Consider the following 26471-nt stretch of genomic DNA (forward strand, 5'->3'; position numbering starts at 1 on the left):
TTGTATTTACTTCATGTATTTTTACATCTTTGTGCCTGCTTGTCTGTATGTGTATGTAGGTATCGCAATCAAATGAACCAGAAAAATGGAGTGAGAGTAGTACTGGGTGAACTTAGATGAAGAATTGACATAGAAAATTAGGAGAAAGAAAACTTTGTACATTGCAGTACTGTGCTCCAGCAAAAAACACTGCCAAAGAATATACATTTTTTTTTAAATTAAGAGTCAGAAACAATCTCAAATTCTTTAAATCACCACAGCCAATAAACTTTTAGTGAATATATAGGAATTTTTAAATTTTACCTCAGTAATTACAGTGAAAAAGATTGCTTCAGTATTTTTAATTAACATTAACATTACAATGTGTTAGCCAACAAGGAAAGACAAATGAGTCATTTAAGATTCCTTTAGCTCTACAAGATGTCTAGATACCTGTTTAAAAGGCATCTAGTGACTCTTGCCCTTCATCACTTAGGTGTTACCTTTCAGGTGCAGCACGAGCCTGCATCTCCTGGCCAGGCAGAGTGCCAAGCCCCTTAGTTCTTCCACAGTAGGACAGAGATATTGCTGCTTCCAGAAACACACCTCCTGCACTAGCTCTGGACCTTCTGCCCCAGTCAGATTCAGCATTCACCACGTAGAAGCAACAGGCATTAAGGAAAAGCATAACCAATCAGCAGCCACCTTGGGGATAATTAACTTGAAAAATCTTAGAGGTCCAGACATTCTATCAAGAAAGTAGTGTGTGGTATAATTATATGACTTAAAGATGAGAAAAATGCTAGATTCTACTTTGTACCTAAAGAGTACAAATGGATGCATTAGACGGTCAAGTGTTGAGAACAGAGCATAGACACAGTTAAGACTGCCTCCAAACAAAGACTGACTCCTCAGAGTAGCTCGGGCTTTTACAGTCCTCACATGGCCAATAGTAATTTTTCTGCTTTTGACATTTTATTTTACAACATTTTAAAAATCACATTAGACATTTTTATCACTTTAATTTAGAAACATTTCTAGTTATGACTACCACCAAAACTGAAGCTTGACTATCTGACAACAATTACCTTTGACATTGGAATGAAATCTAATGCAGATCTTAGGTAATAAAGAACATAGCAATATATTTATCAATTTCAGTGCAAAATGTCATATGGAGAGTTTCCTCATCACTGTAATTAAGTAATTAGTCATTCAATTAGTTTATTTTGATAGAATGCCCTGTAGGCCCAGCTGGCCTCATACTCTTTGTCTAATTGAGAATGATCCTGGTGTCCAACTTCAACATTTCCAGATTTAGGATTGCAGGCATGTACTCTTGGGAGCATGGGGTACTGAGGCTCCATTCCAGCACTTTCATGTATAGGTTGAACATTCTATGGTAACATATATCTGAAGACCAACACAGATATTTTAGGTGGTGGTTATTGTGTATTGCTCTGTACACATCCACATTTTATGACCATATGAGATAAGATAAAGGCTACATTTATTCCAGAAAACACTGTGGAAGTAAGTACTTCATGGTAGAGTTGAGATTAAAAGACCCTGAAATTGCAATATTGAATTCTGTATTGTATTTCTGTCTCCTTCATCTGAGTGAGTCTTGTGTTCTGAAATATACTGTTCAGCACAAAAGAAAATGGGACAATGCATTCCTCTTGCTGTTATGTTCCTTAGACAGTTGAAAGGATGCCAGTTAGATAAACTGTTTTTCAGGTAAAAATGCCCATTTGTTTCTTTCTGAACACATCCAAGCTATTTGTTTGGTTGTAGTAGAAGCTCCTGAAGTAGGATAGCTTGAAGGAAAGACAACCCACTCCACCTAGTCTCATTTCACAGCTAAGCTCTGCCTGAGGTTTAGATCTAGATTTAGATACTTGACATCACTCCCTCCTCTCTTGTATCTACTGCTGAAGACCATATAGATTAATACATTTGAACAATGTTGGCCAAAACTAGGAGTGGTTTTCAGAGCACACCTAGAAACCACATTCATCTTCTCCCATAAAGAAGTTTGATCCTACTGAAGTTCCCGAAGTCTCTTGAGTTTTGTGTTTTCCACAATGATAGGGGATGCCTTCTTATATTCCATTCTAAGGGTACCTCCAGATTTCACATGTATGCTCTTAAGAGCACCACCATCACTTCAGAAACAATGCTGGGAGCCTCTGCTCTGCTTTTCTGCCTAGAGAAACTCTTTCAAGAACTAGGGCCCAGATGGTGACATTAATTCTGTTCTCATTGTAAGGATGGTAAAATCTCTCTACTAGTATATCAGAAAAATGCACAATTCTGATTTCAGAAAAATATGGCACTGACCATAGCAACTCTACAAAAGCAAAAGATTGTTTGACCAGTGCTTTAGTATTATCTTATTCAAAATGAAGAAGAAAATAACTGTGATTTCAACATGTTTTCTGACTGCAGGATTAAGGTTCTCTTTATGGTAGAAATGAAAGCTTCTGAAACGGTAGCTTGGTGGCAAATCTGGGTGTCAGTGGCGCAGCAAGTCATCCTATGACTTTGCGTTTTGCTGTTCTCTGGACCCAGAACAAGCTGATGACTATTCAAAGGACATACTTTGAGGACATTTTCTTTAATCTTCTATTTCAGTCATGCTCTAAGGAAAAGTTACTTAGAAGAAAAGTGATCATGTGTTAAGATCAGTAATTGATTCACTTGGAGGAGCTGCAAAGACTGCTGGGAGTTCATGCATCCTTTCCCATGCTGGGGCATTTTCCACATATAAATCTAAGTTTACATGGTCTTAAAATAGGAAAAAATGGGGCAAAATTATCTGGCAAGAATCTATAAACCATCTGTTACATGCCTTACAAAGAGGGAGTTTCATTAGTCTATTAAATTTGTCCCCCGACCCCAGTACAATGGAACACAGATGTCTCTTGTTGGAACGTACAGACTACTAAATAGTTTGAATAGATTTTCTAGGTCAGGAATGAGTTTGGTGGTGTATTTCTTCCAGTTAGCTTAATCCCAAACACTACATCCCATGCCAGCAAAATGAGAGAGCCATTCTTATATTCTCCTTTTACAGTTGCCAAACCTATGACTATCTTGATTTTAGTAAGATGAAAGAAAGTGTCCAGCCTCTGAGGATTTAGACCATATCTGCCCTGCAGGAATCAGGACTTAGCTTCAACTGAACTAAACTTCCTTGATGACTCTTGTTGGATCCTTTATTAAGGGTTAGAAAAAAACCCTCCCTTCTCCCGAAATTCTACCAACCTGTTCTAAGAAACGTTAAGTTGTGAAAACATTATAGAAAGAATGGTCATGTGAAGCAGTATAGAAGTTACTAATACCAAACCGGGGTGGCCTTTTGAAGAACAAATGCATTTGACAACTAAGTTGGCTTGTAGGTGCAAGCCTCCAGCCTTGGGGGTGGTTCATGATAGCCTGCTGATAGCCCCCCAGATGGACAGGAAACCAACAAATCATATTCACCTGCATTCTGGTCCTGCTCAGTGCTATCCTGAACAGCTTGAAGAATTCAAAAGCCCAAGGAAGCATCGGATTCTGGGCTCGGTGCTGACTTTTCTGTGTCAGGGGCACAAACAGTCTTCAGCTTTCTCAGGTAAAGAAGAATCTCCAAGGAAACAGTTTCCACCTGTGATTCTGTTCTAATTTCATCAAAGCTGGCTGGCCTTTTTGTTTGTGTTGGAAATGAGCTGAGCCTGTTGCTGCTCTAATAGCATTTTTGCGATTGTTTTAGTATTTTTAAGACAAAGAATATGCACCTTGTTCTTGGGAGGTGGCCTTCATCCACCTGTTGGTGAATATAAAATATTTTCTAATCTATTTATATTTTAAAATATGATGTTTTCACTTACTATTGATGTGCAGTTGGCATGATCACAGTGTTGTGGATTCCTCCAGACTTAACTAGGTTTATATTATTCTCATGAGAACATTCAACACAGGCAGGATTTATACCTTAATGGAGCTGAGACTCCACAGAAGTCTGTAACAGCTTAGAGGGTTGCCTTCCAAAGTCTTTCTGGCCTGTTAGGAAATCTGAGGTTGTTGTGAATCAATTCTGGTGATAGAATAGAATCCATAGAACACCATGTGTCTTGTAACGATTCATCAATTGGTTTATAAATACAAAAAGGTAGAAATACAAAATGTGGTAGCCAAATATTTATAGTAACTGTTTATTATGGAACAAAAGTTACTTAATAGAATAGAGGCTGTTGTGGCATTGTAAACTGTTTGTTCTTAAATCTTACATAAGCTTTGCAGCTCTCAAAATGCATCTGATGCACAGAATCCTTCTCTCCAGATTCTGAAGGGAGGAAAAAAAAAAGAAATAAAAGAAAAAAGAATCACAGTCTTCACTTTATGACTTAAAAGGCCCAAGTTAACAGACATGTTGAGTGTCTATGACTGGAAATGGCCTGGAGTCCGTGGAGGGGGAGATTTCTCCCTAGAGAAACTGAGTGAACTAGTGAAGCCGAATCAACTTAACCATGTCCTTCATGGCAGAGAGAAGTTTGGGTAATGAGTCAAAAGGACAGCAACTGAGCCCCCTCTGTCAGGATCAGATATCACCATGAGGAAAACTGCCTCCCTAGAGACGTGTCCTGCACTTGTATACAGTGACATCTGTTAAAGTAGCAAGCCACCACCGCAGGACATAGGCAAGGTTTGACATTGGCTGCTGAATTGACACAGTGCTCAACTAAGAGTTATGAGCACAGTGTCAGCACTGATTTTCTGCTCATGGACTGTTTATATTGTATGCTACTTAATAACTCCTGGTTTGCTTCTGGAGAGAGGGTCCCTTCAATCTAGACTGATCACAAAGTTAGCATATTGCTTCTGCTTCCTGAGTGCTGGGATCACAAGTGTGCACCACCAAACTTGTTTCACAGCAACCTTTTAATCACCAAGTAGTGTTTTCTCTCCTTTATAGCAATCACCTGGTCAGAAAGACTAGGCAAGCTGCAACAGCAAATCCTTACTGGAGAGTATGTCCTGTCTCAGTCTTCTGCAGACATTCATCATTTTGTTAATGAAAGTGTTTGCCTAGATTAGTTCCTAAATGCCTCATAGCTGTCAAGTTTCAGAATTATCTTTGCTATCCCCCATTAAGCAAAAATATATAGACCTATAAAACTTAGTACATCTTTCTTTAAATTTTAATTAAGGAAAACCTGATTGTGGGAGATACAAGGATAAGAGACACTATCACGTGCTCTCTTATTTGTTCCCCCCTTTTCCTTCTCTGAGTGTCTTAAAAATGTAGAGTTTACAGATCTTTTATACATCATTGTTCTGAAGTATTCTTGTTTTCTTTCCCAGTAAGAATGCTTTTGCATTCACTGTCCTATTCCTAAGGCCTTGCAATACTGTGCAAACATGTGCAGTGCTCTCACTGTAAAGGAAATGAACAGCTCACAGTGAATCTCTTCTTTGTAGAATCAGTTACTTTTTGTTTTTAGTTTTAGTGTTCTGCTGTATTAATTTTGATACCAACCCTCTGTTTTAATCTCTGTCATTATCAAGCTTATATTCTAAATCAGACTTTCATTATACATTTTTATTGTCAATTTTGATAAAGAAAACAATTTAGATAAATTCCCTGCGTGTGTTTATGTTGCTGAGACAGTAACATGTTGAGTATGTTTCAATCATATACCTCCATGCATGTGCACTTACACATACACTTCAGCTACATGTGTTTTACCATGCTCTAAGGATGTTAACTCACCAAGTTCCATTTCAGTGTCAGTGAGTGTATGCCATTTTAAAAGGGCAGTGGTTCTTGTCTCTCACAATCCAGAATGCTGTACAGCTGTTGCATTGTTATACTGTGAGCATGTGCATCTGAATGCATAACTGTCTGATGTTTTTGAAAGGTATGGTGTGGAGCCTCCTGGTCTGATAAAGCTGGAAAAAGAAATTGAACAAGAAGAGACACTTTCTGCCCCATCTCCTTCGCCTTCTCCTTCATCAAAGTCTTCAGGAAAGAAGAGTACTGGAAACTTACTGGATGATGCAGTGAGTGACATTTACAAGTCTTCCAGCTATAAAACCTACCCTGCCTTCTCAGATCATTCTGACTTGACTGCATGCATTTCTCCTCCTCTGAATTCATTTTAACTCCCATCTTGAAACTCAAAACTGAGCCAGTGATTTAAAATAAAGTGCCACTTAATTCCATTGAACAGTTCTGAAAATCTAGGAAATGAGTCAACTCTTTGAAAATGTTATCTGAAAACACTTAAACCTCATTCTTATTAGTTCCCAGTACCTCCTTTCATGGATAGAATCTTGACTGTTAAGGAAGGGGATAACTCATCTCACAGAAAAGGTGACTGCACTTATTGATTGCCTGGTATTGGCCAGAATTGTCCTTTGTTATTATTTTTGAGAGCTCTTATATCTGAAAGGAAGATTGCTTGTGGAGGGGGGTGGGGTAGGGCATGGAAATTGGCAGTTTCCTGATTCTAGGAGGAGAGGAGCTTACCAGGTGTTTATCTAACTCTAGGGTCTGTCTACTCTGCAGACCTCTAGGCACACACTTTGATGACTAGAACACATTGCAGTGACATCATCATTATAGGGATAAGTAGTTCCTATGTATATTAAACAGTCCTTGCTTATGGTAGTGGTATGTTTGAAAATTATTTCCATGTGATGTCATACTCATATCTTAAATGCATGAAGACATTAATGAACAAGAAAAAGCATGACGTGTCTTGGTGTGGCTTATGCAAAGTTTGCTTTTATGGGTTATAATCGCCTGCATGCTTATGGAACATGACAGTGCTTGTGTATAAGACTGAAGTATTGTCTTGCCAGAGCAAGTCCATGGAAGGCTGGTAGCAACCTTGATGCTTTTAGTTGTTAGGATGCAGGGCTGCCAGGACTGCAGGTCCCCCTCTCTAAGGTCTGAGATAGAGTGAGAGGGTAGGCTGATGGGTGCTTTCATGTACAGAAAGACATGTACCCATCTTTTGTTTTTCTCCACGTGACAAATTTGTAAAAGCAGAAACTTAACTGCCTGAGCAGCTGTGAGTTCCCACAAAGGTAGTATACTTGAGCTTGATCCACCAATCTATCCCATGAAATACCTTTTAATCCAGTTTGTTCTTGATAGCCACTCATGCCATTCAGAATGTGCAAATAGTCAGGGAGCGTTCATACCATGGGAAGGTGTTCTTGGAATCCTTTTTGAATTGATCACATACCTTGCTTCTCATAAACCTCATTTTTTTCCCCAATTTTTATTAGATATTTTCTTGATTTACATTTCAAATACTATCCCGAAAGTATCCCCCCTCCCCTACCCACCCACTCCCACTTCTTGACCCTGGCGTTCCCCTATACTGGGGAATATAAAGTTTGCAAGACCAAGGGGACTCTCTTCCCAATGATGGCCGACTAGGCCAACTTCTGATACATATGCAGCTAGAGACACGATCTCTGGGGGTACTGGTTAGTTCATATTGTTGTTCCACCTATAGGGTTGCAGACCCCTTCAACTCCTTAAGTAATTTCTCTAGCTTCTCCATTGGGGGCCCTGTGTTCCATCCAATAGCTGACTGTGAGCATCCACTTCTGTATTTGCCAGGCACTGGCATAGTCTCACAAGAGGCAGCTATATCAGGGTCCTTTCAGCAAAATCTTGCTGGCATATATAATAATGTCTGCGTTTGGTGGTTGATTATGGGATGGATTCTTGGGTGGTACAGTCTCTGGATGGTCCATCCTTTCGTCTCAGCTCCAAACATTGTCTCTGTAACTGCTTCCATGGGTGTTTTGTTCCCAATTCTAAGAAAGGGCGAACTCTCCACACTTTGGTCTTCGTTCTTCTTGAGTTTCATGTGTTTTGCAAATTGTACCTTGGGTATTCTAAGTTTCTGGGCTAATATCCACTTATCAGTGAGTACATATCAGGTGAGTTCTTTTGTGATTGGGTTACCTTACTCAGGATGATACCCTCCAGATCCATCCATTTGCCTAGGAATTTCATAAATTCATTGTTATAAACCTTAATCATTAACCTTTACAATAACTGGATGACATTGTATAATTACAGGAGCATGCTGTTTACTTGCTGAGAGTAATTTTTCTATGGTGTTTTATGATTTTTCCTTATACTTAGCATGAGTTTGATCTTCTTACAAATGTGTCTCTCTGGGCTGCCACACCCATTCTTTTTTTGTTGTTGTTTTTAATTTAATTTTTCACTTTACATCAGACTTACTGCCCCCTTCAGGTTACCCTGTCCACAATCCTTCCCTTATCTCCTTCTTCTCTGAGTAGGTGGGGTCCCCTTGAGTATCATCCCACGCTGGCACTTCAAGTCTTTGTGAGGCTAGGTACTTCCTCTCCTATTGAAGCTAGAAAAGGCAACCCAAACAAAAGAACATATCATATCCCACATGCAGGCAACAGATTTTGGGATAGCCACCACACCAGTTATTCAGGACCTACATGAAGACCAAACTGCACATCTGTTTCATATGATCAGGGAAGCCTATGTCCAGCCCAAGTATGTTCTTTGGTTGGTGGTTCAGACTCTGAGATCCCCAAGGGTCCAGGTTAGTTGATTGTGTTGGTATTACTTTGGAGTTCCTATCCCCTTCAGGACCTGCTAGTCTTACTCCTATTTTTCCATAAGAGTCTTTGAGCTCCAGCCACTGTTTGGCTGTGTGTATCTATATCTGTTTGAGTCAGCTGCTCGGTGGAGCCTCTCAGAGGACAGCATGCTTCTGTCTACAAGCATAACAGAATGTCAGTAATAGTATTAGGGATTGGTGTTTCCCTTGGGATGTCTCTCAAGTTAGACCACTTATTAGTTGGCCATTCCCATAGTCTTTGCTATATCCCCTATGCATGCATTTCTTGTAAACAGGATAAATTTGGGGTTAAAAGTTTTGTAGGCAGGTTGGTATCTCTGTCGCTTTACTGAGGCTTCTGCCTGGCTACAGGAGGTGGCCTCTTCAGGTTCCGTATCACCAGTGAGTGAGTCACAGCTTAGGTCACCACCATTGATTCTTGGGCACCTCCCTAATCCCAAGTCTCTGTCTCCTCCTGGAGATGCCCCATCCCACGTTCTCACCCATGTGAGTTGCAGGTGTTCATTCATTTTCATGGCCATCTAGCCAGTTCTCCTGCCTGTCCCCACCCTTGATTGTGAACTTCCCATTACCTTCCTTATCCCCTCCTTTCGCCCTCGCTCCATCTGCCTTCCATGACTATTTTATTTCTCCTTCTAAGTGAGACTCACGCTTCCTCACTTGGACCTTCCTTCTTTTTTTACCTTCTTTGGGTCCCTGAAGTGTAGCATGTACCTGTATTCTATGGCTAATAATACACTTATAAGTGAGTACATACCATGCATGTCCTTTTGGAATTGTGCTACCTTACGCAGGATGATATTCTCAAGATCCATTCATTTCCATGTAAAATTCATGATGTCTTAGTTTTTAATAGCTGAGTAATATTCCATTGTATAGATGTTTTACATTTTCTTCAGTTGAGGGACATCTAGGTTGTTTCCAGTTCCTTGCTATTATAAATAAGGCTGCTATAAACGTAGTTGAGTGTTTTTGAGGGATGGTAGAGCTTCTTTTGGTTATATGCCCAGGTATGGTTTAGCTGTCTGTGTCTTGATGTAGAACTATTCCTAGTTTTCTGAGAAACCACCAAATTGATTTCCAAAGTGGTTGTACAAGTTTGCACTCCCACCAGCAATGAAGAAGTATTCTCCTTTCTCCTCATCCTCACGAGAATATGCTGTCTCTTGAGTTTTTTATCTTAGCCATTCCCATGAGTGTAAGATAGAACCTCAGATATGTTTTGATTTGTATTTCCCTGATGACTAAGGACTTTGAACATTCCTTTATGTGCTTCTCAACCATTGGAGATTACTCTGTTGAGAAGTCTGTTTAATTCTGTAGCCCATTTTTTAGTTTGGTTATTTGGGTTGTTGATGTCTAACTTCTTGAGTTCTTTGCCAATTTTAGATGTTAGCACTCTGTCAGATGTAGCCCTCTGTCAGGTGAAGATCCTTTCCCAATCTATAGGCTGCTGATTTCTCCAGTCAATAGGATCCTTTGCCATACAGAAGCTTTGCAGTTTCATGAGGTCCCATTTATCAATTGTTGTACTTAGAGCCTGAGCCATTGGTGTTCTGATCAGGAAATTATGTCCTTTACCAATGCATTCAAAGGTATTTCCCAATTTCTCTGCCATGAGATTTAGTATATCTCATTTTATGTTGAGGTTCTTGATCTACTAGGACTTGAGATTCATGCAGGATAGGGTTGGATCTCTTTTCTTTCTTCTCCATGTAGACATCCAGTTAGTCCGTCACCATTTGGTGAAGATGCTTTCATTTTTCCATTGTATGGTTTTGACTTCTTTATCAAAAATTAATTTTCCACAGGACCACACCACTTCTTACTCCTCCTCTCAGTTGTGACATGAACTTACACTCTTTTCCCCTAAGCGATGGTGTCAGGCCTGAAGAGTGTCTGGCCAGTGTTACATTTACTTTCTAATTACTCAGCCAGGGGACCCTCACAGCTCTCATTATGAGATCCAGGCCTATTATTACCATAGCTTCATTTCATCACTAGTGTCTTGAAAATCCTTTGTGGAGTCAGTCCTTGCAGCCAGCATGCTTTAAGACAATGAAAGCTGGAGTCAGAATCAATAAGATCCTCTAGGATGCACCTGAAGCCCTGCCTTGCTGATACCTCACAGGTCTCTTTGTTCTAACCCAGTGTGTTTTACAACTCTTTTATCCTTTGAACCACCTCTTTCATAATGAGGTGACTGTTGGTAGTTCTTCAACATACTTCTTGATACTTTTCTTTTAAATGTATGTTTAAATATATTTTAATTTTTTCCAGTATTTTCGTTGTGCTAACTTCCATAAAAAATTGTGTGCTTGTGTCCCTGTGCAGGTGCTTGTGCTTGTGTGTGTACATGTGTGTTCATGCACACAGAGGCTAGAGGCTTACACTGCTATTTCTCTGTTTATCTCTTTACTTTATGATGGTGGTGCTGTTTTACAGAGTTTTAGGCCAACTAGCTGGCCAGTGAGCTTCAGGCATCCTCCTGTCTACATCCCCCAGTGTATGGGTTTACAGTGTATGGGCTTATGTGATTCCCTCCCACCTTCCCCCCTCTTTTTTGGCTACTGAGGATCCAAATTCAGGTTTTTGTATCTGTATTACCAGCATTTTACCCACTGAGCTGATTCCTCAGCCCACACATGAAACTTTTCTTGTCATTTCTCACCCTAGGTAAATGTTACCTCTTACTTATTGTTGTCTAAAGTATTCGTAAGTGTGCAGTGAAGTGGTTGTGAATGAGGCCTAAATTTCCATTCCTCTCAAGGTACAGCCTGATTTTCACAGTTAAGAATAAGTCTACATCTACCCAGGTCCCTGATAGCAATGGCCAGCATGAAAAGTCTCATCTTTGTCCTCTGTGTTCAGTCATGTCTTCTGAATCATATGACTTTTGTGCTCTGCTGTCCTGTTAGAAATGGGAGAGGTGTTGCCATTTGAACTCATTTATCAGAACCAAAGAGAAGGAGCAAGAATGCTCCCATATCTTCAGCAGCCTGTCTCAAGGCTAGCCTATTCCTCATCTTTGGGAAGAGAAAAAATACAAAGAGAACCCCAAGGTGTAGAAAATCCCTGGGAGGGGCTAGAGGCTATTTTACTAATATTCCAACTCAGAACAAAACAACAACCACCACCACCATCACCAGATAGTCATATGGAGACCCAAGACAGCAGGACCCTCAAGCTGCTGTAGCTCTAAGGTCTGTTCTTCCAGCTCAAAACTATGTGGGCACTTATGAGAATATAACTCTTGGTTTGATGGAGGAATGTGCATTAGTGGACACATTTAATGTGCAAAGTGGACACATCTGCCTCTTATGAGTTAGATGCCTTGTGTCCTATAAAATCTTTAGATTATAAGCATTTCTCAAAGAATGCTTGAAGAAACACTACCACCACAATGCCTGTGGGGAAAGGTTCAGTTAGAGTAAGAAATACTAAATATTACTTTCTCGGCCTGGCATTCTCAAAGCTTTCCAGCATCATGCAGGCTGTGCTGAGCTCACTCAAAAGATCTAGTTGACCTGGAATTTCTCAACTATATGGGAACATAGACCTTTCTTATAGCCTCCTTCATTCTTCAGTCATGTAAACTGCATTGAATTTGGTTTTTTTGCATTAATGTTTTTTCACTGAAGTCTTTATCTCAGGGACAGTGGGACAGAAAGAAAAGGAATCTGAACCTCATTACTGGTTTAAATCAGATCCCAGGTATCAAAGGTTAAAAGGAAATAGCTAGCATTACAACCACTTTGTTGCATACCATGTACACATAGCCATTTGGAACTGAATTTAATGTAACCCAGTAAATGTACTAAAAAACAAACAAACAAAAAACAACAAGAAGAAGAATTTAAGAAAAAGGGGTGATTCTCTAAGTTTTGTGTATAGTTAGCACTGGGTTATTTTGTACACATTTATTGTATGCTTCTCCAAAAAGGAAAGAAAGATGAGGGTATGTAAGAGTGAAAAGAGGAGGCAAAGGAAACAGAAGCTGAGAAGACTGAGAAAGAAAGGGAAGCCATGCCAAATGATCGTATTCCAGCAGACGACTTCAGAAAGAGCCAGGACTATAGCAACCTTTGTTTGCTCACATTTTCTTGTCTGATTCTTAGGGGAACCGAAGGGAAATAGGTGACCTTTTATGTGGACAATAAAGCCCCCCTTCCTTAATCAAGATCTCTCAGAGGAAACACAGTGGTGTCCATTCAGATTGCTTTCTTCCGTATGTCCTGGTGGAGCGATTCTGCCATGATAGGCAGCAAGGTCAGCCTGAGTGCTCCTGCTCCTCTTTTCATCCCGTTGTGTTGAGTTTGCTCTCACAGGGTGTTAGATGCTGCTCTAAGAAATAGCTCTCACTGTCTCCCTTCTCTTCATCAACTTCCTCAGTTGGGGATGAGAGGTAATATAATTCTGAGTAACCAGGCCCCTCTTGAAATCTCATTTCAGCCCCAAACCGGCTCAGTTCCCAGCCAAGAGCAGAGCACCTGGCAGACAGAATTACCTCATAGTAATGTAAGAAGCAGGACTGTCATCATTCACGGTTAACTCTGTGTTTCCACTGTCCCTAGACTGGCCTGTTCTCTTCCATTTTTGCTTCTGTCCTTGACACAAATGAAAAAAAATACCTTGATTAAAAAAAAAAAATTGCCCACTCACTGTTTGGTTTTTCTGTTCATACGTCTTCCTACAGATGTTTGTAAGAGTCACAGATACACAGAGCATCCTTACTTACCATGACTGTAAGAGTGGTGAGGAGAAGAGAAGATAGCATAAAGGAACTAGAAGACAGGGATGAGCAAGTGTATTAGTGTAGTGAGGAAGACATGAAGAAAGGGCAGGCTACTTGAGAAAATGCTTCTCTTGCTTATTTGATGCAGACAGGTTCTGTGTTTTTTCCCTGAGGATCCTGCAAGTTTGGCTTTGTTTCCCACACAGTCCCAGGGTTTTCCTTTCTCAGTAGAGTTTGCTCAGTAAGTTGTGATGCCTTGGTCTGTGAGCTTTGTTGTTCTCTGGGCTCCTAGGTGACAAAGACCTCATCTCTGTCTTCTAGTTCCTTTATGCTATCTTCTCTTCTCCTCACCACTCTTACAGTCATGGTAAGTAAGGATGCTCTGTGTATCTGTGACTCTTACAAACATCTGTAGGAAGAAGTATGAACAGAAAAACCAAACAGTGAGTGGGCAAATTCCATGCCCTATGAGCTCGTGGCTAGCTCATGTTTTGTAAGAGATTACATCACTGCTTCCCATCATGCATGACACTTGCCTCAGCCTTACCATAACAAGATGGCAACAACTCAGATTTCAAATCCATGGCCTAATTACTAATGGAATGATAGATGTTCCCTTACTGCTCAGTGAAAGTCGCCACTAAGGCTATCTAGATCTAGGTTTCTCTGATCCAGTGATGTCCCTGTGTGTCCTGGAGGATCCATACCCTGGTTAGTATGACTATGTGTGTGCCCAGAGTGTGTCTGTTAAACTCCTTATTGTTCCATTTGGGTGATATGCTTTATGTCTTGGGTTTAAGATAAGATAAAATATCTGAGCTGTTAAGGAACTGAATCCACCTACATGATGCTAAGGTTGATCAATATTGATTAATTAGGCTGCCATCACAGTAATGAACCAGAATCTAAGGACTGTGTCAGGGTAAAATTTAGTATTGGAAAGACAGGGATGGACATGAGAGTTGTGAAGTTAGTTCTTTCACTTTCAAAATAATGTTACTTCTGCTTGCTTCACTGAGGCCTGCTGGTCACTAGCATAGCTCCAGGTTCAGTGAGAGACTCAATCTCAAGGAATAAGGTAGAGAGAGAGAGAGAAGAGATCACCTAGTGGTCTCCTACACACATACATATATACACACACATGCACATGTGTGTGCTCCAGCCCATATGTGTATGTATACACTGACACACATGTAAACACACAGTACATGAATAAATACATAACACTGGCTGGATTTCTTGATGGCCAACTCTAAGTGCCACCCTTTCACATTTGTTGAATTAACCTTATCTGTATTAAATGGTAGCTGCTAACAGCAGATTAATTCAAATAATATGTATTAATATTGAATATATGAGATATTTGGGTTACTCTGGATTGTCTCAAAGAACTTTCTCATTTAAAACATTCTAGAAGTTTCATGGATTGTGAAAACAAATGAATTTCCTAGAGTTGTTCTTATGACGGACAGTATTCATGACTGTTCATGAGAACTCCAGAAGAACATGAATCAGAGTCATGTTTTACATGCCAGCTAATACTACATGTGCTACCTAAGATGAGGTAAACTGTGAATGAATCTGAGTACTATGTTGGTGAAATCTCAGGAGAAAACCTTAGGGTTTCAAACAAGAAAAAGTTTCAAAAAATTAATTTGTTCTTCATTTATTTCAAAATTAACTAGATTGGTATAGCGGGTTGTATTAAAGGACTCTTCTGTCATGTGCATTTGCCCTAGCTTTCAGTGCGGTTCGCCTATGCATGCTTTATTTTAGCTCTTAATATCTTTGCTCTATGGACCCCACACATACTGTACTTCTGGATCTCCAGCTCAGGTCTGTTACCATGCCAACTGACCTCATTTTCCCTTCGCATCAGTGTCATCATCAGCTGCTTGCTCAGACACTCAGAAGATGCTCCCACACCCTGCTCTCCACATTTCGGCCAAAGTTCCTATGCTCACATCACTTCTGATATAGCACAGATCTAAATGATTAACAGTTCAGCCACGATTGAGCTCTTGGAGGAAAGTCGCATGCAACTTTATTGGGGACCATGACTGTGTGCCTCTATTTCAGGTAAAAAGAATCTCTGAAGATCCTCCCTGCAAGTGCCCAACCAAGTTCTGTGTGGAGCGGCTCTCTCAAGGTCGATACCGAGTGGGAGAGAAGATCCTCTTCATCAGGGTAAAGTCCTTTCCCCCTGCTCGTCTACATGAGCATGTGTGTGAACCTGAATCAGAGCAGAAGTCAAGGGAAGTATGACATATGACTATTCAGGAACACCCTCTGGTGTCACTACACCTGTGCAGAGCAGTAGGCATGATAACGTGCTACTGCAGGCTGGGTGAGCAGATCATATCTTTATACGTGGAGCAGTATCACTCCCATGGGAGAGGGCTGCCGTTTATGTTTCCTGTATTCCTTTCATTTCGGTAGAATGGAATGAAAACGTGCCCTTCCAGGACCTTCCATATATCATAGTGACGAAGGAAATCATCATCCTCGTACTTCTCGGCGGGTTTTCACATTAGTTCCTTCTCGGCAGGCTTTCACATTAGTTCAGCATGGGTTTTCCATAGGTCTGGATTAGGGACCAATGTGATCAGATTGAAAGCTCTCTAGGGAACTGGAGATAGAGCAACCGAAACCCCACAAAATGACTTCTCTACAGCATTCTGGCTTAACAGTGACATAAGCTGTTCGCCCCAAGTTTTAATAAGTTGAAAGAGAGAGACTGCCCCAACTTAAATCATCAGAGTCCTCAGGGGCTGAAAAGGGATTCTGTAAGGTTGAACTTAAAGCTGTTTACTCAGAATCTGGCTTTGCTAACAGTCAAAAGGGTTAGGTCTCTCAGAACAAGCTGTGATATTTGCTAAGGCCAAAAATTCTTAAAAAATAAAAATATAACTACATATATACCCCAAGAAAGCTTTGATTCAGAGGAGCGCTTTTTCTTCTGTCTTCTTGGCCTCTTCCTAAGGAAAGTATGCTCTATTCACCTCTCATCTGAACATGTTAAAAATATCTTGGTTGCATTGTAGAACTGAAGCATCTTAAGGAATGCATAGAGTAGGAGTCAGGGACAGCAAACACTCCTTAGAGTGCTGACTGTAGGCTCTGGGGTCTCATATTCTAAAGGAGGCTGAGTCTCAACTGAGGAAGCTAGTCAGTGTGCAACTTTACTCTTGTTAACTTACAGTGGGAACAGTAATGCAACAGGCCTCCTTAAGAATCTGCAACAGGGAGAAAGAAATAGTTATCTTAATTCGATCTTAAACCTTATCAATCATTTTAGATTTTTTCCCCTAATTTCAAGGTAATGCTTACTTGATATAAACAAATCCAAGTAATAATGGCTTTTCTGGTTTAGAATGACAGCTTTACGATATAAAAAGCTGGCCAGCATTAAAGGTTTGTGAATCACCCTGGGTCCAGGCACCCAGATTGCTATTGTTGCCTTCATCTTTGTTGCAAGGAAAACACACATTTAAAGCTCAGCAGCCCGCTTTCACATCACTATATTAAATAACGGTGGTTTAGAGTCTCTGTGGATGCATTAACATTTTACCAGGCTAATTGCTCAGTTGAGAGTCAGCTTCCATTAGAATGTGAGACCCCAGAGCCTACAGTCAAAACAAAGGGCCTTATGAAACAGGCTTTTATTTTTGTGATAGAGATGTTAATAACCTGGATGCTGTTTCCTCAGATGTCACCTAGGATCTACAGGCAAAAGAATGCAGTATGCATACTTAATTGTGTCTGATTTTCATGTCTGTTCAATTGTCAAAGACTTCGATATCCTATTTTATGGCCAGCAGAAGAGTGTATAGTAGTTATTACGTGTGCTAGTTTTTGATGGTCCTTTTTTCTTTTAAGGAACTGTTTCCTCTCTGCTAATTTTATTCCATTTTATAGAAGAATTGAGGCTTTTATTATGAGTGAAATCATCATGTTCCCAGGTGACAGTGTTTTCCCTTACTGTGGCACACTCAGGCAAGCCTGTAAAATCATAAACCACAAGGCAGTTGCTCACTGCCTGGCAATAAGGCTGTTAAAACATGCCCGCAACAGTTTTTAGTAAGACGTAGCCACCAGTCTTGCACTTATGTGGTTCTTGTCTTTTATAAAATGTTGCATGTGATTTGTTAAGAAAGTACAAATTGAAGGAAATTGTGTAGCATTGCATAAACTATGAAACAAATTTGTTGACAAAGCCAAGTGTCAGCCAAGTGTCATGAATACAGGTTCATGGATATTTTTAATAATTTTTTTTATTCTTGAGAACTTCATGTATACATTATATACACCCTCCTCTCATTTGAACTACCCTGCTACAGTCTCGCTCTGGATTTCACATATCGTTCCTATCAACCCAGTGAGTCAGGGTTATGGTGCCTGCCAGACACAAGTGTGGGGCCCTCAGGGAGTCAGGGTTATGGTGCCTGCCAGACACAAGTGTGGGGCCCTCAGGGAGTCAGGGTTATGGTGCCTGCCAGACACAAGTGTGCGGCTGTCAGGGAAGCATGATCTGCTTACCAGGAGCCACTCACCTAAAAGCGGCTGAGTCTCCTCCCTCTGAGTGTCCATCAGCTACCGAAAGCTCCTCAGCCCCTCCCCCTCCCCCGTGCAGGCTGGCTCATTAACTGGCTTGATCTTGTGCAAGTAAGGGAGTGCAGGTTCTGAATCCATGAGTGGCGTGCAGTGGCCCAGCAGTAGCCAACAGACACTGTTCATAGCAGCCTTCTCTATCTTACAATCTCTCCACCCCCTTCCGTGATGCTTCCTGTGCTTTGGCGTCAGGAATTGTGATCTAGAGACTTACTGTGTAACCATAGCACTGCACAGGTACTAACTGCCTGCACATTGACCAATTGTCTCTGCAGTAACTGCTACCCACTGCACAGAGAGGCTTTTAAAGACATATTTGTTCTGTGAGTCTGTGTCCACCCTGATAGAGTGATAGGAATCTGAGGCAATGTCTTCAAGGAGACTAACTAATTGAAATTTGAGGCACCCCACCTACACCCATATTGTCATTTCTCCATTTTCTCCCTGTGTTGGACAAGTAGACTAAATATAGCCCGCTGATACACATGTGCTTTGACTGATGCTTTAGATCTTCGGCTGGCTGGGCCCTTTGTAGTGGATTCTCCTTGTGTTATAACTGTGTGTGTGTGTGTGTGGAAATAGTAAGGATCACTCAGAAATTTAGTGGTGTTGAATTTGGATTGATTATGGGACGTAATACTTTAATTATAGGTTTCTGAATACTTGGATTAAAGAGCAAGTGGTGATAGTGGAATCCGTGTACATAGAAGGTGGGTGGCCACTCCCAATGGCTTAATTGCATTCTTTTATATCAATATATTTTAAATTTTAAACTTAAAATTAAATGTATCATGCCTCCTAAAGCTATGGAATACAGCTTTGTCTTCTTGGATACATTCTTGAATACTGTTATATATAGTATACAGACAGTGAAACACGTTATCTCAGGACTCATCCTCAGTTATCCACCCATTGTAAGAGATGCCTTGCTTCCCCAAGGACTTAATGAGCCTGTTGACTTCAAAGAGCTATGCAGAATTATTTCAGGTAATTTAAAACATTGGACTTCAATCTTAAAGATAGCAAGCACAGTGATAAAAACACAGGCTTAGATAGAATTAGCCCTCAGAGAGTCCTATATACAAGACAAATAAGCCTTGATGTCCGGTTCAGTAAGAGTTCACTGGTACTGTCATGTAGATATTACATGAGCATATTTTCTCTTTGTACATTGAAACAAAAACAATAATGTCAAACTAATTGTTTAAAAGGTAACTAAGAATGTGGCATTCAGAAAAAGACCCAGGAAGGTATCTCATAGAGGCTCTCTGCTAAGGTAAATATTATCTGTGAGTTTCTAGAAGAGAGCATACAATTAAGACAGATTTAAATACATGCTACGTAGACATATGTTCATATGTGTGTGCATCTAGAGACAATGAGTTAGTCTCTAACCAAATATAATGTGATACAGGGAACAAATCTCTGTGATTTTTTGACTCTGATTTTAGTCTATATCTTAGTAATCATCTCCCAAATTAAAAAATATGATCTCTAACTGATCTACAATAATTTCACAAAACAAGATTTTCCCCTGTGTCTTTCATGAACAAAACCATGAGGCTGATTTGGTGAGTAGTACTGGGGTGCTGGTTACCACACAGGCATGGTGAGCTCGGTTCATCTGAACCCTGCTAGAACTGCACTTGGTACCACTTGTCTATAACCTCAGCTGGTGGAGGCAAGAATTCCTAGATGCTTGCAGGCTACCTAGCCTGCTTAGGCAGCAGCAATATACAAAAGAAAATCTGTGCTGAAGAAGGCAGAAGGCAAGGATAGACCAGTGTGGCTTTTCTGTAACCTCTGTGTCTTCTCTCTGCCATCTGTGCACTGTGGTCATATACTAGAACATGTGTGCTTATGTACACAAACATTCCATACACACATGGTATTTTCAGAAACAAATTTTTGGTTTTTGTTGTTTTCCGTTAAAAATAGCTTGGCATCTATTCTGAAGGTAGAAACCTACTGTCATCCAACATAAATGTCTCATTTATTTCAGAATTAGGGGGTCAGGACAAAAAAAATCTCTTTAACAATTTCTGCAGCAACAGAGATGTTAATATTTCCAGTCAACCAGACAATGCTTCACTGAAATGCAAACTGAAGGCTCCTGGCTGCTGCCTGCATTCCTTCTTGTTCTTTTTTTCCTTCCTTCACCTGCTGTCCACTGGGGCCTCCCATATTGAAAACTCATCTGCACCACTAATCTGTATGAGAATTCCCAATCAGGTGACAGGATGCAGTCTTCCTGAGAGTTGGAATGTGTCCCCAGGTGGAGCCACATTAACATATGGAAACCAGGTATAATGGTAGAATGCAGCTTCTTTCACCTTCCCAGAGTGAAACAAAGCCTCTAAGATTCATGTTAAACAACCATATAGGCACTGGAAATTGAACCTGAGTCCTCTGGAAGAGTAGCACTGCTCTTAATTGTTGAGCCATCTCTCTAGCCTCCAGAAATGACAATTTTAAAGACAACTATATCTAGGGGAATGGTTGTATACACAAGTAAGAAATAAACTTTTCAGTCATATGAAATAGTTTATGTAGAAACAACATGTGACTACAATGCAAATAGAACAGTAATAATTGAAAGCAGATTTTAATTGCTAAGAACAAATAATTATGGACATGAAATTTTTTCTTTATATTTTATGATGAAGATGATTAAAATATGACCTAAGAGAATTCAGTCAAATGATTCAACTATAAATTTAGAAATAATTAAAGGTTCCTTGAAGGTTGTTATTTAACTATCTGATTATTCATTTTAATGTTTTTTCCCCCCGAGTTTCCCTCTTCTAGATAAGGGTAAGCAACTGTATTGCATTTCTGTTGCTATTACTTAGGCCAGGAAGGATTCTATGGCTTGTTTCAAACTTCTTACATATTTTTCTCTGGTATGTTGTTTTCTGGTTGTTTACATTGCTGATGCCTAGCAGAAAGCAATGCAACGGAAGAATTAATTATGTTTATGACTCTAAGGGTATGTGGCCCATTGTGGCAGCAGTGGCATGGGCTGGGACCTTTGATTATGCGGACAGCACTGTCTACATTCCAGCTGGCTCTTACCACTGTGGGAATGCCCTCACAGTCATACCCAGCAGTGTGTTTCCTAGCTTGTTCCAAATCTATTGTCAACAGAAATCCTCTCTGTTTTGAAATCTTACTGTGTTGGTGGTTAATCCTAGGAAATTTCCAAACATTAGTTCTCTCTCTCTGAGTACTATGTTTTGTCTCTGTAGACCCTACCAGTGAGATATAGCTACAATCTCTTCGATCTCTAATGTTTGCCTACCTGGTGTCCCATCCCTATAAAACTTAGCAACATGGAGATACACCAAGATAATAGTTGGTAGGAACAAGGTGTGCTGGTGTATGAAGTGGTTACAAGCTATCCGTGTGTGGGGCATAATCTCTCACCACAGCATTTCTCTAATGTTATATGGAAGCAAGATATCCTATGCTTTGAGATAATGTAAGCATATACATGAGAGGTTTCTTAATTAATCATAACTCCTTCCCCTAACACAGTAAGGTTGAGCTGTTCAAAGTGTATTCTAGCCATTAGGAAAAATGGTCAAGACATCTTTAGAGATTGATAGTAAAGAGTGACTCTAAATATTAATAGTTGACTGTGTTAGTATCTTGTGAACACTTGACATATCTTTCTTTAATTCCTTACCACGTTGGGAAACATCTTGTTGCCATTCCCATTTTAAAGTTGGAGAAGCTTAGATACAAGACATGACTTTTAAGTTAGAGAATCTGAAGATGGTAGCACATGCCTGTAGCCCCAGTGTTGGTGAGATTGAGGCAGGAGGATTGTGAGTAAAAGGGAACCTAGTGACATGTTACCTGGGCACAGAATGAAACCATGTCCTGTCTCTAAGCTTCTCCATGTCTTCATTTTTCAAACCTTTGCAAGTAGCTGATGCATGGTGGGGCTGGGCTATAAGCCCTGGCAGATGGACTTTTGCAGTAATGTTTTACTCCTACTTATTTCTTTACCTGGGCTTTCTTGGAGCATTCTGTATACATCCTTTAATCTTCTAGGGAGAATGTCTCAGGTGACATTCTGCAAGTATATTCAGCCATAGAATTGGTCCCCACCCCTTCCTAGAATGTCATTTTGGGTGGAGAATTAATGAAACACATTCTAGAAAAGACCCTATGTGTTGAAACAAAAATTTTAAATTATTTTAAACTCAGAATTGTATTGAAAAGCAAGTTGTCTAGAATGTGTTTACCCCAGTTAAAACAAATATATTTTAAGGCTCTTACTAATAAAGAATATGTTTTAAATCTGTGCTTAGTTTTATTTGATAATGATATCCAAGGAAATAAATAGAGAAACTGTAGGAAAGACAACCAAAATTTAATTAGTTCCATTTGTGCTAGGGATTTTCCAAGTACTTTACATACTTTGTCTAAGAAATTTACGTCTTTTGTCTTTCATGGAGCTGGGAAATTGTTTTCAATCTTTTCTGTGGGTAAAAGAGTGCAGACTATTTCAAGTAAGTGTTATGTCCATAAAATTCAAGTCCAGACTCCTGGAAGAGCACATTCCATTCCAACCCCCTCTAGTGCCATGGCTGTCAAGTGCCAGTAGTTTATAAAGTGGGGGGAAGATGGTGCATACTGTAACTGTAGTACCTGGGAGGGAGGTGGAGGCAGGAGGATCAGAAGGTGAGGAAATGTGAGACTGTTTCAAACTAGATTAATGTTTTTAAAAAATCTGTCCAATTTTATGACACATTTAAAGGTCAATGATAATAAATCCATTTTCCCTTAAAATACTCAGAACAAAGTGTGTTTGAGCTGTATGAACAACAGGGCTCACTTTAAAACAGCCTATTACCTGCCTGCATTGGTCACAATTCTTATAACTAAAATGTTCACCAAATGGCACACTCAAAATCCGTTGTACCTTTCAATTGCCAAAATGAATTACAGCTTTGTACAATTTAAGATATACCATTATCTGTTCCAGTGTCTTAATAGAAGTCAAAGATAACTTGCCTCAATCGTCTTGTTGAGTCTTCCATTGATAGTAGCAGAAAACTTTAAAGTCTATCCATTTTCTTTGGAGACATTTGCATAACATATGTCTGCATTTTGGTAAAACTTCATGCTTTTCCATCCTTCAAAGTCTCATGGTTCCCCATCCTTCATTTCTCATCTTAAGAAATGTGAATGCATGACAACCCTGAGTAAACGACAATGACAGTTTAGCTGGCAGTCAGGAGAGGAGGGGTTTGTGGAGACATCCTCTGAGAACTGTCTTTGAATTAAATCATCATAGATCAACAGAAAAATCACTCATGTTGTTATTGACTCTAAATTTTTTTTTCTTTACCCTAAAGTTTCTTCAGAATATTACGCCTGTGTGGTGAAAATCAACTCACTACAGCTGAATAAGCTAGAGGGGTGACTAGCACCGTTGCCATAGTAACAGACCCTGGCAGAGTCTTCTGGGACTTTGAAGCTGGCGGTCCAATGAGAGAGTCCTATTACCTGTCTTGCTGCTGTTTTGACACATATTGATTTATTGGGAGTAACAAGTAGCCAGACTCAAACTGCAAACCACTCCGGTGATGAAAAATGGGCTGTTGTATAAAAAAACAGGCTGTTGAGGAAAATTTTAAAAAGTAGGAAAATTAAAGCCTCCATATCCCTCGGCATGAACATCACAGGAGCAGCCTTTATCTGGTCTCTAGTAACCTAGGTTTATATCCCTCTATACAACTTGAAAACTTGTGAGAGTGATGATTATGTTTTCAAAACTCAATAACAGGTTATGCTTGCTTTTTTAAGGCCTTATTTCCATTTATGTATGCAAGATCCCAAAACACGACTATAATGCTCAGACCCATGGGAACAAAAAGGAGCATTTGTGAACATATTTCTTTATCATTTGTCCCTGTGCAGTGTCAGTTTAGACAAAATAACCAAAAAATGTCTAAAAATACATGTAGTACTTTGACTTCAGCATCTGATTGCAGAACTTGTAGCATCCCTCCTCCAGGGTGTGGCATCCCTCCATGGTAGCATCCCTCCCTGGTGTGGCATCGCTCTGCAGGGGCAGTGGCTATCTTACTGTGATAGGACTTATACACCTTCCTTCAGTAGTTTCAGTACCCTTCCATGGTGGCAGAAGTTATTTTGACAGGACTTACCAAAGATATTGGTTTTAAAATGATCCCATTTTGTACTATTACCACTCCTGACAAAAGCCAGTGTGCTCATTAGTTTATACATTGCCCTGGCAACTAAGAGTGACCTTGCTGAGGTAGCCTAGCCAGTAAGCAGTAAATTCAGTTTAAATCATATTACTAAAAATTAGTATCTGAAATTCATGTTTTAAATCTATGTAATAGATTTTCTTTTTGAAGTTTTCCTTAAAATGAAAATACTTTAAAATTTTTGGACATTTACCTTAAGAACATTACATTTTAAGGTGAAATCGCAAGTTGGTATTTGTCTTCTACTTGCAGTCTTCCCAACAAGAACAGTTTTTGTTTTAAGTCAGTTATGCTGGTCTAAATGTGAACTGTGGAGAAAGGAGAGGACTGAAGCAAATGACACAGTGCTCTGCCTTCTTGAATTATTGATGAGATCTGCCTACCTCGAGGTGGGAGAGAGAAGCGGTAATATCCTTTTTTTTTTTTTTTTTAATGAATCCCATGTAGTCCTCCTGTGGGTTCCAGCTGCGTAAACAGAACACAGACAGATCCATGAAGAAATGCATTCACTCTGAGCCATCTTGGAGCTTTGTATTTAGTACACACCAACAGGCTGTGTGGGACAGTGCCACAGTATTACCAGTAATAAATATCAGTATGCTCATTTAGTGCTGCTGACTTTACAGATAAAAAGTCAGATGTCTATAGGGCTTGCTCACTTCAGTTCTTGTCTCACATTTCCTTCTAATGCTTGACAGTTTTACTTTCTACTTCTCGGTGACACTGTATTATCTTGTGCTGAATCCAGTTGCTGTTTTCCTTTAAACCACTATCCCTGCTGTACAGCTCACTGGAGCGGCACAGACTAACGTCCTTAGCACTAATTGTACTAATTAATACTTCACACTTCGCCAGCAACTAGTACGTGGTAGTAAACCACTTAAAATTTGCTTGCACATTGCATTGCAAAGTAGTCTCCTGCTCCTGTGTTAGAGGCAAGAATAATCAACGAACTCTTCGGTGGTTCTCAGCCTTCCAAATGCAGGGGCCCTTTAATACAGCTCCTCGGGTCATGGCGACCTCCAACCATAGCATTACTTTTTTTGGTGCTACTTTGTAACTAATTTTGCCATCGTTATGAAGCATAGTGTAAATATCTGGTTTTCAGCTGGTCTTAGGTGACCCCTGTGAAAAGGTCAGTCGACCCCCAAAGGGATAGTGAGCCACAGGTTGAGAACCACTGCTGTAGACTTTGGGAAGAACAAGGCATACAAATTTGAGTGGATATCAGTGTACTTTTTTTCTCATTGGGACAGAATACTGGATAAAGCAACTTAAGGAAGGAATGGTTTGCTTGGCCTGCAGCTTAAGGGCACAGTCCACCACGGTGAAGGAGGTGTGGTAGCTGAAGCTTTAGAGAGGATGAACAAAGACATGAATGCTGGGGGCCAGGCCGGTATCTCCTTTGTCCAAAATTCAGTCCTTCAGTGTGGTTTCTCACACAGCTGGACATTGCTGCACACATTCAGGTGGGCTTCTCTTCTCAGTGAAACTCTGGATGTGCCCTCACAGATGTGCATCCGGGTTTATCTCCTGGGAGAGTCGGAACCCAGTGAGACTGAGAATCTCAGTTCACCTTCAGTTTCCCATGGGATAAATTAGCAACCTCTTAAAATAAAATTGCTGAAATTACAAAGTTGAACAAAAAATTGCAAATAATATTCACCCTTTCACCTCAGAAAACCCTAAATGGCAACCCCTACATTAAAGAGTCCATCCTGAACATAGCTCCCTTGGTGATACGCTCTGCTGTAAGTTAGCTTCTCCCATAGGCTCATGATCCTGTAGGTGCACACTGACTAAGCCCTTGTCAATTCCACAGAGATGCTATTTTCTAGCCTAGAATTTCCACAGGAAAGTTTGTGATATAAACATCATGAACTGAACCGTGAATTTAAGGTAGACTTATTTTTGAGACACAGCCACACAGAAAGTTCTTCAGATTTTTTTTTTAAACCAGCTCATCCCAGCAGCCATTTTGGTTAACATTGTTTGTCTCTCACTTTGACTGTTGGCATTAGCCATATTTTTCCCCTAAAATGCACTCTCATGGACTATGAAGGGCAGAGACAATCAAGTCTTCCTTAGGCTTCACTAAAAAGTAGAAAAAGGGCAGAGCAGGTTTTAAATTTGTTTTGAAAGTTTTGAGTGGGCAGAAAGTCTGGAGAGTTCCAGACCCCAGCAATAAAACCTGTATAGAACAGGGTACTAAGTTATCTCCATGTGCACAGCAATAAAGCCTGTGCAGAACAGTGTACTAAC

General features: G+C 40.1%; 1 protein-coding gene across 25 annotated transcripts in view; it reads left to right on the top strand.

Moving 5' to 3' along the window:
• Positions 1-26471, top strand: part of Gas2 (growth arrest specific 2) — a 133215-nt gene that overhangs the window by 75974 nt on the left and 30770 nt on the right. For all 25 annotated transcript variants that reach the window (XM_006540625.4, XM_006540624.4, XM_006540620.4 and 22 more), the window contains 2 exons: positions 5886-6027; positions 15430-15537. In XM_006540625.4, coding sequence (XP_006540688.1) covers positions 5886-6027; positions 15430-15537 — 250 coding nt within the window. The remainder of the gene's footprint in view (positions 1-5885; positions 6028-15429; positions 15538-26471) is intronic.

The sequence above is a fragment of the Mus musculus genome, chromosome 7 (assembly GCF_000001635.26).
Source record: "Mus musculus strain C57BL/6J chromosome 7, GRCm38.p6 C57BL/6J".
Lineage (NCBI taxonomy): Eukaryota > Metazoa > Chordata > Mammalia > Rodentia > Muridae > Mus > Mus musculus.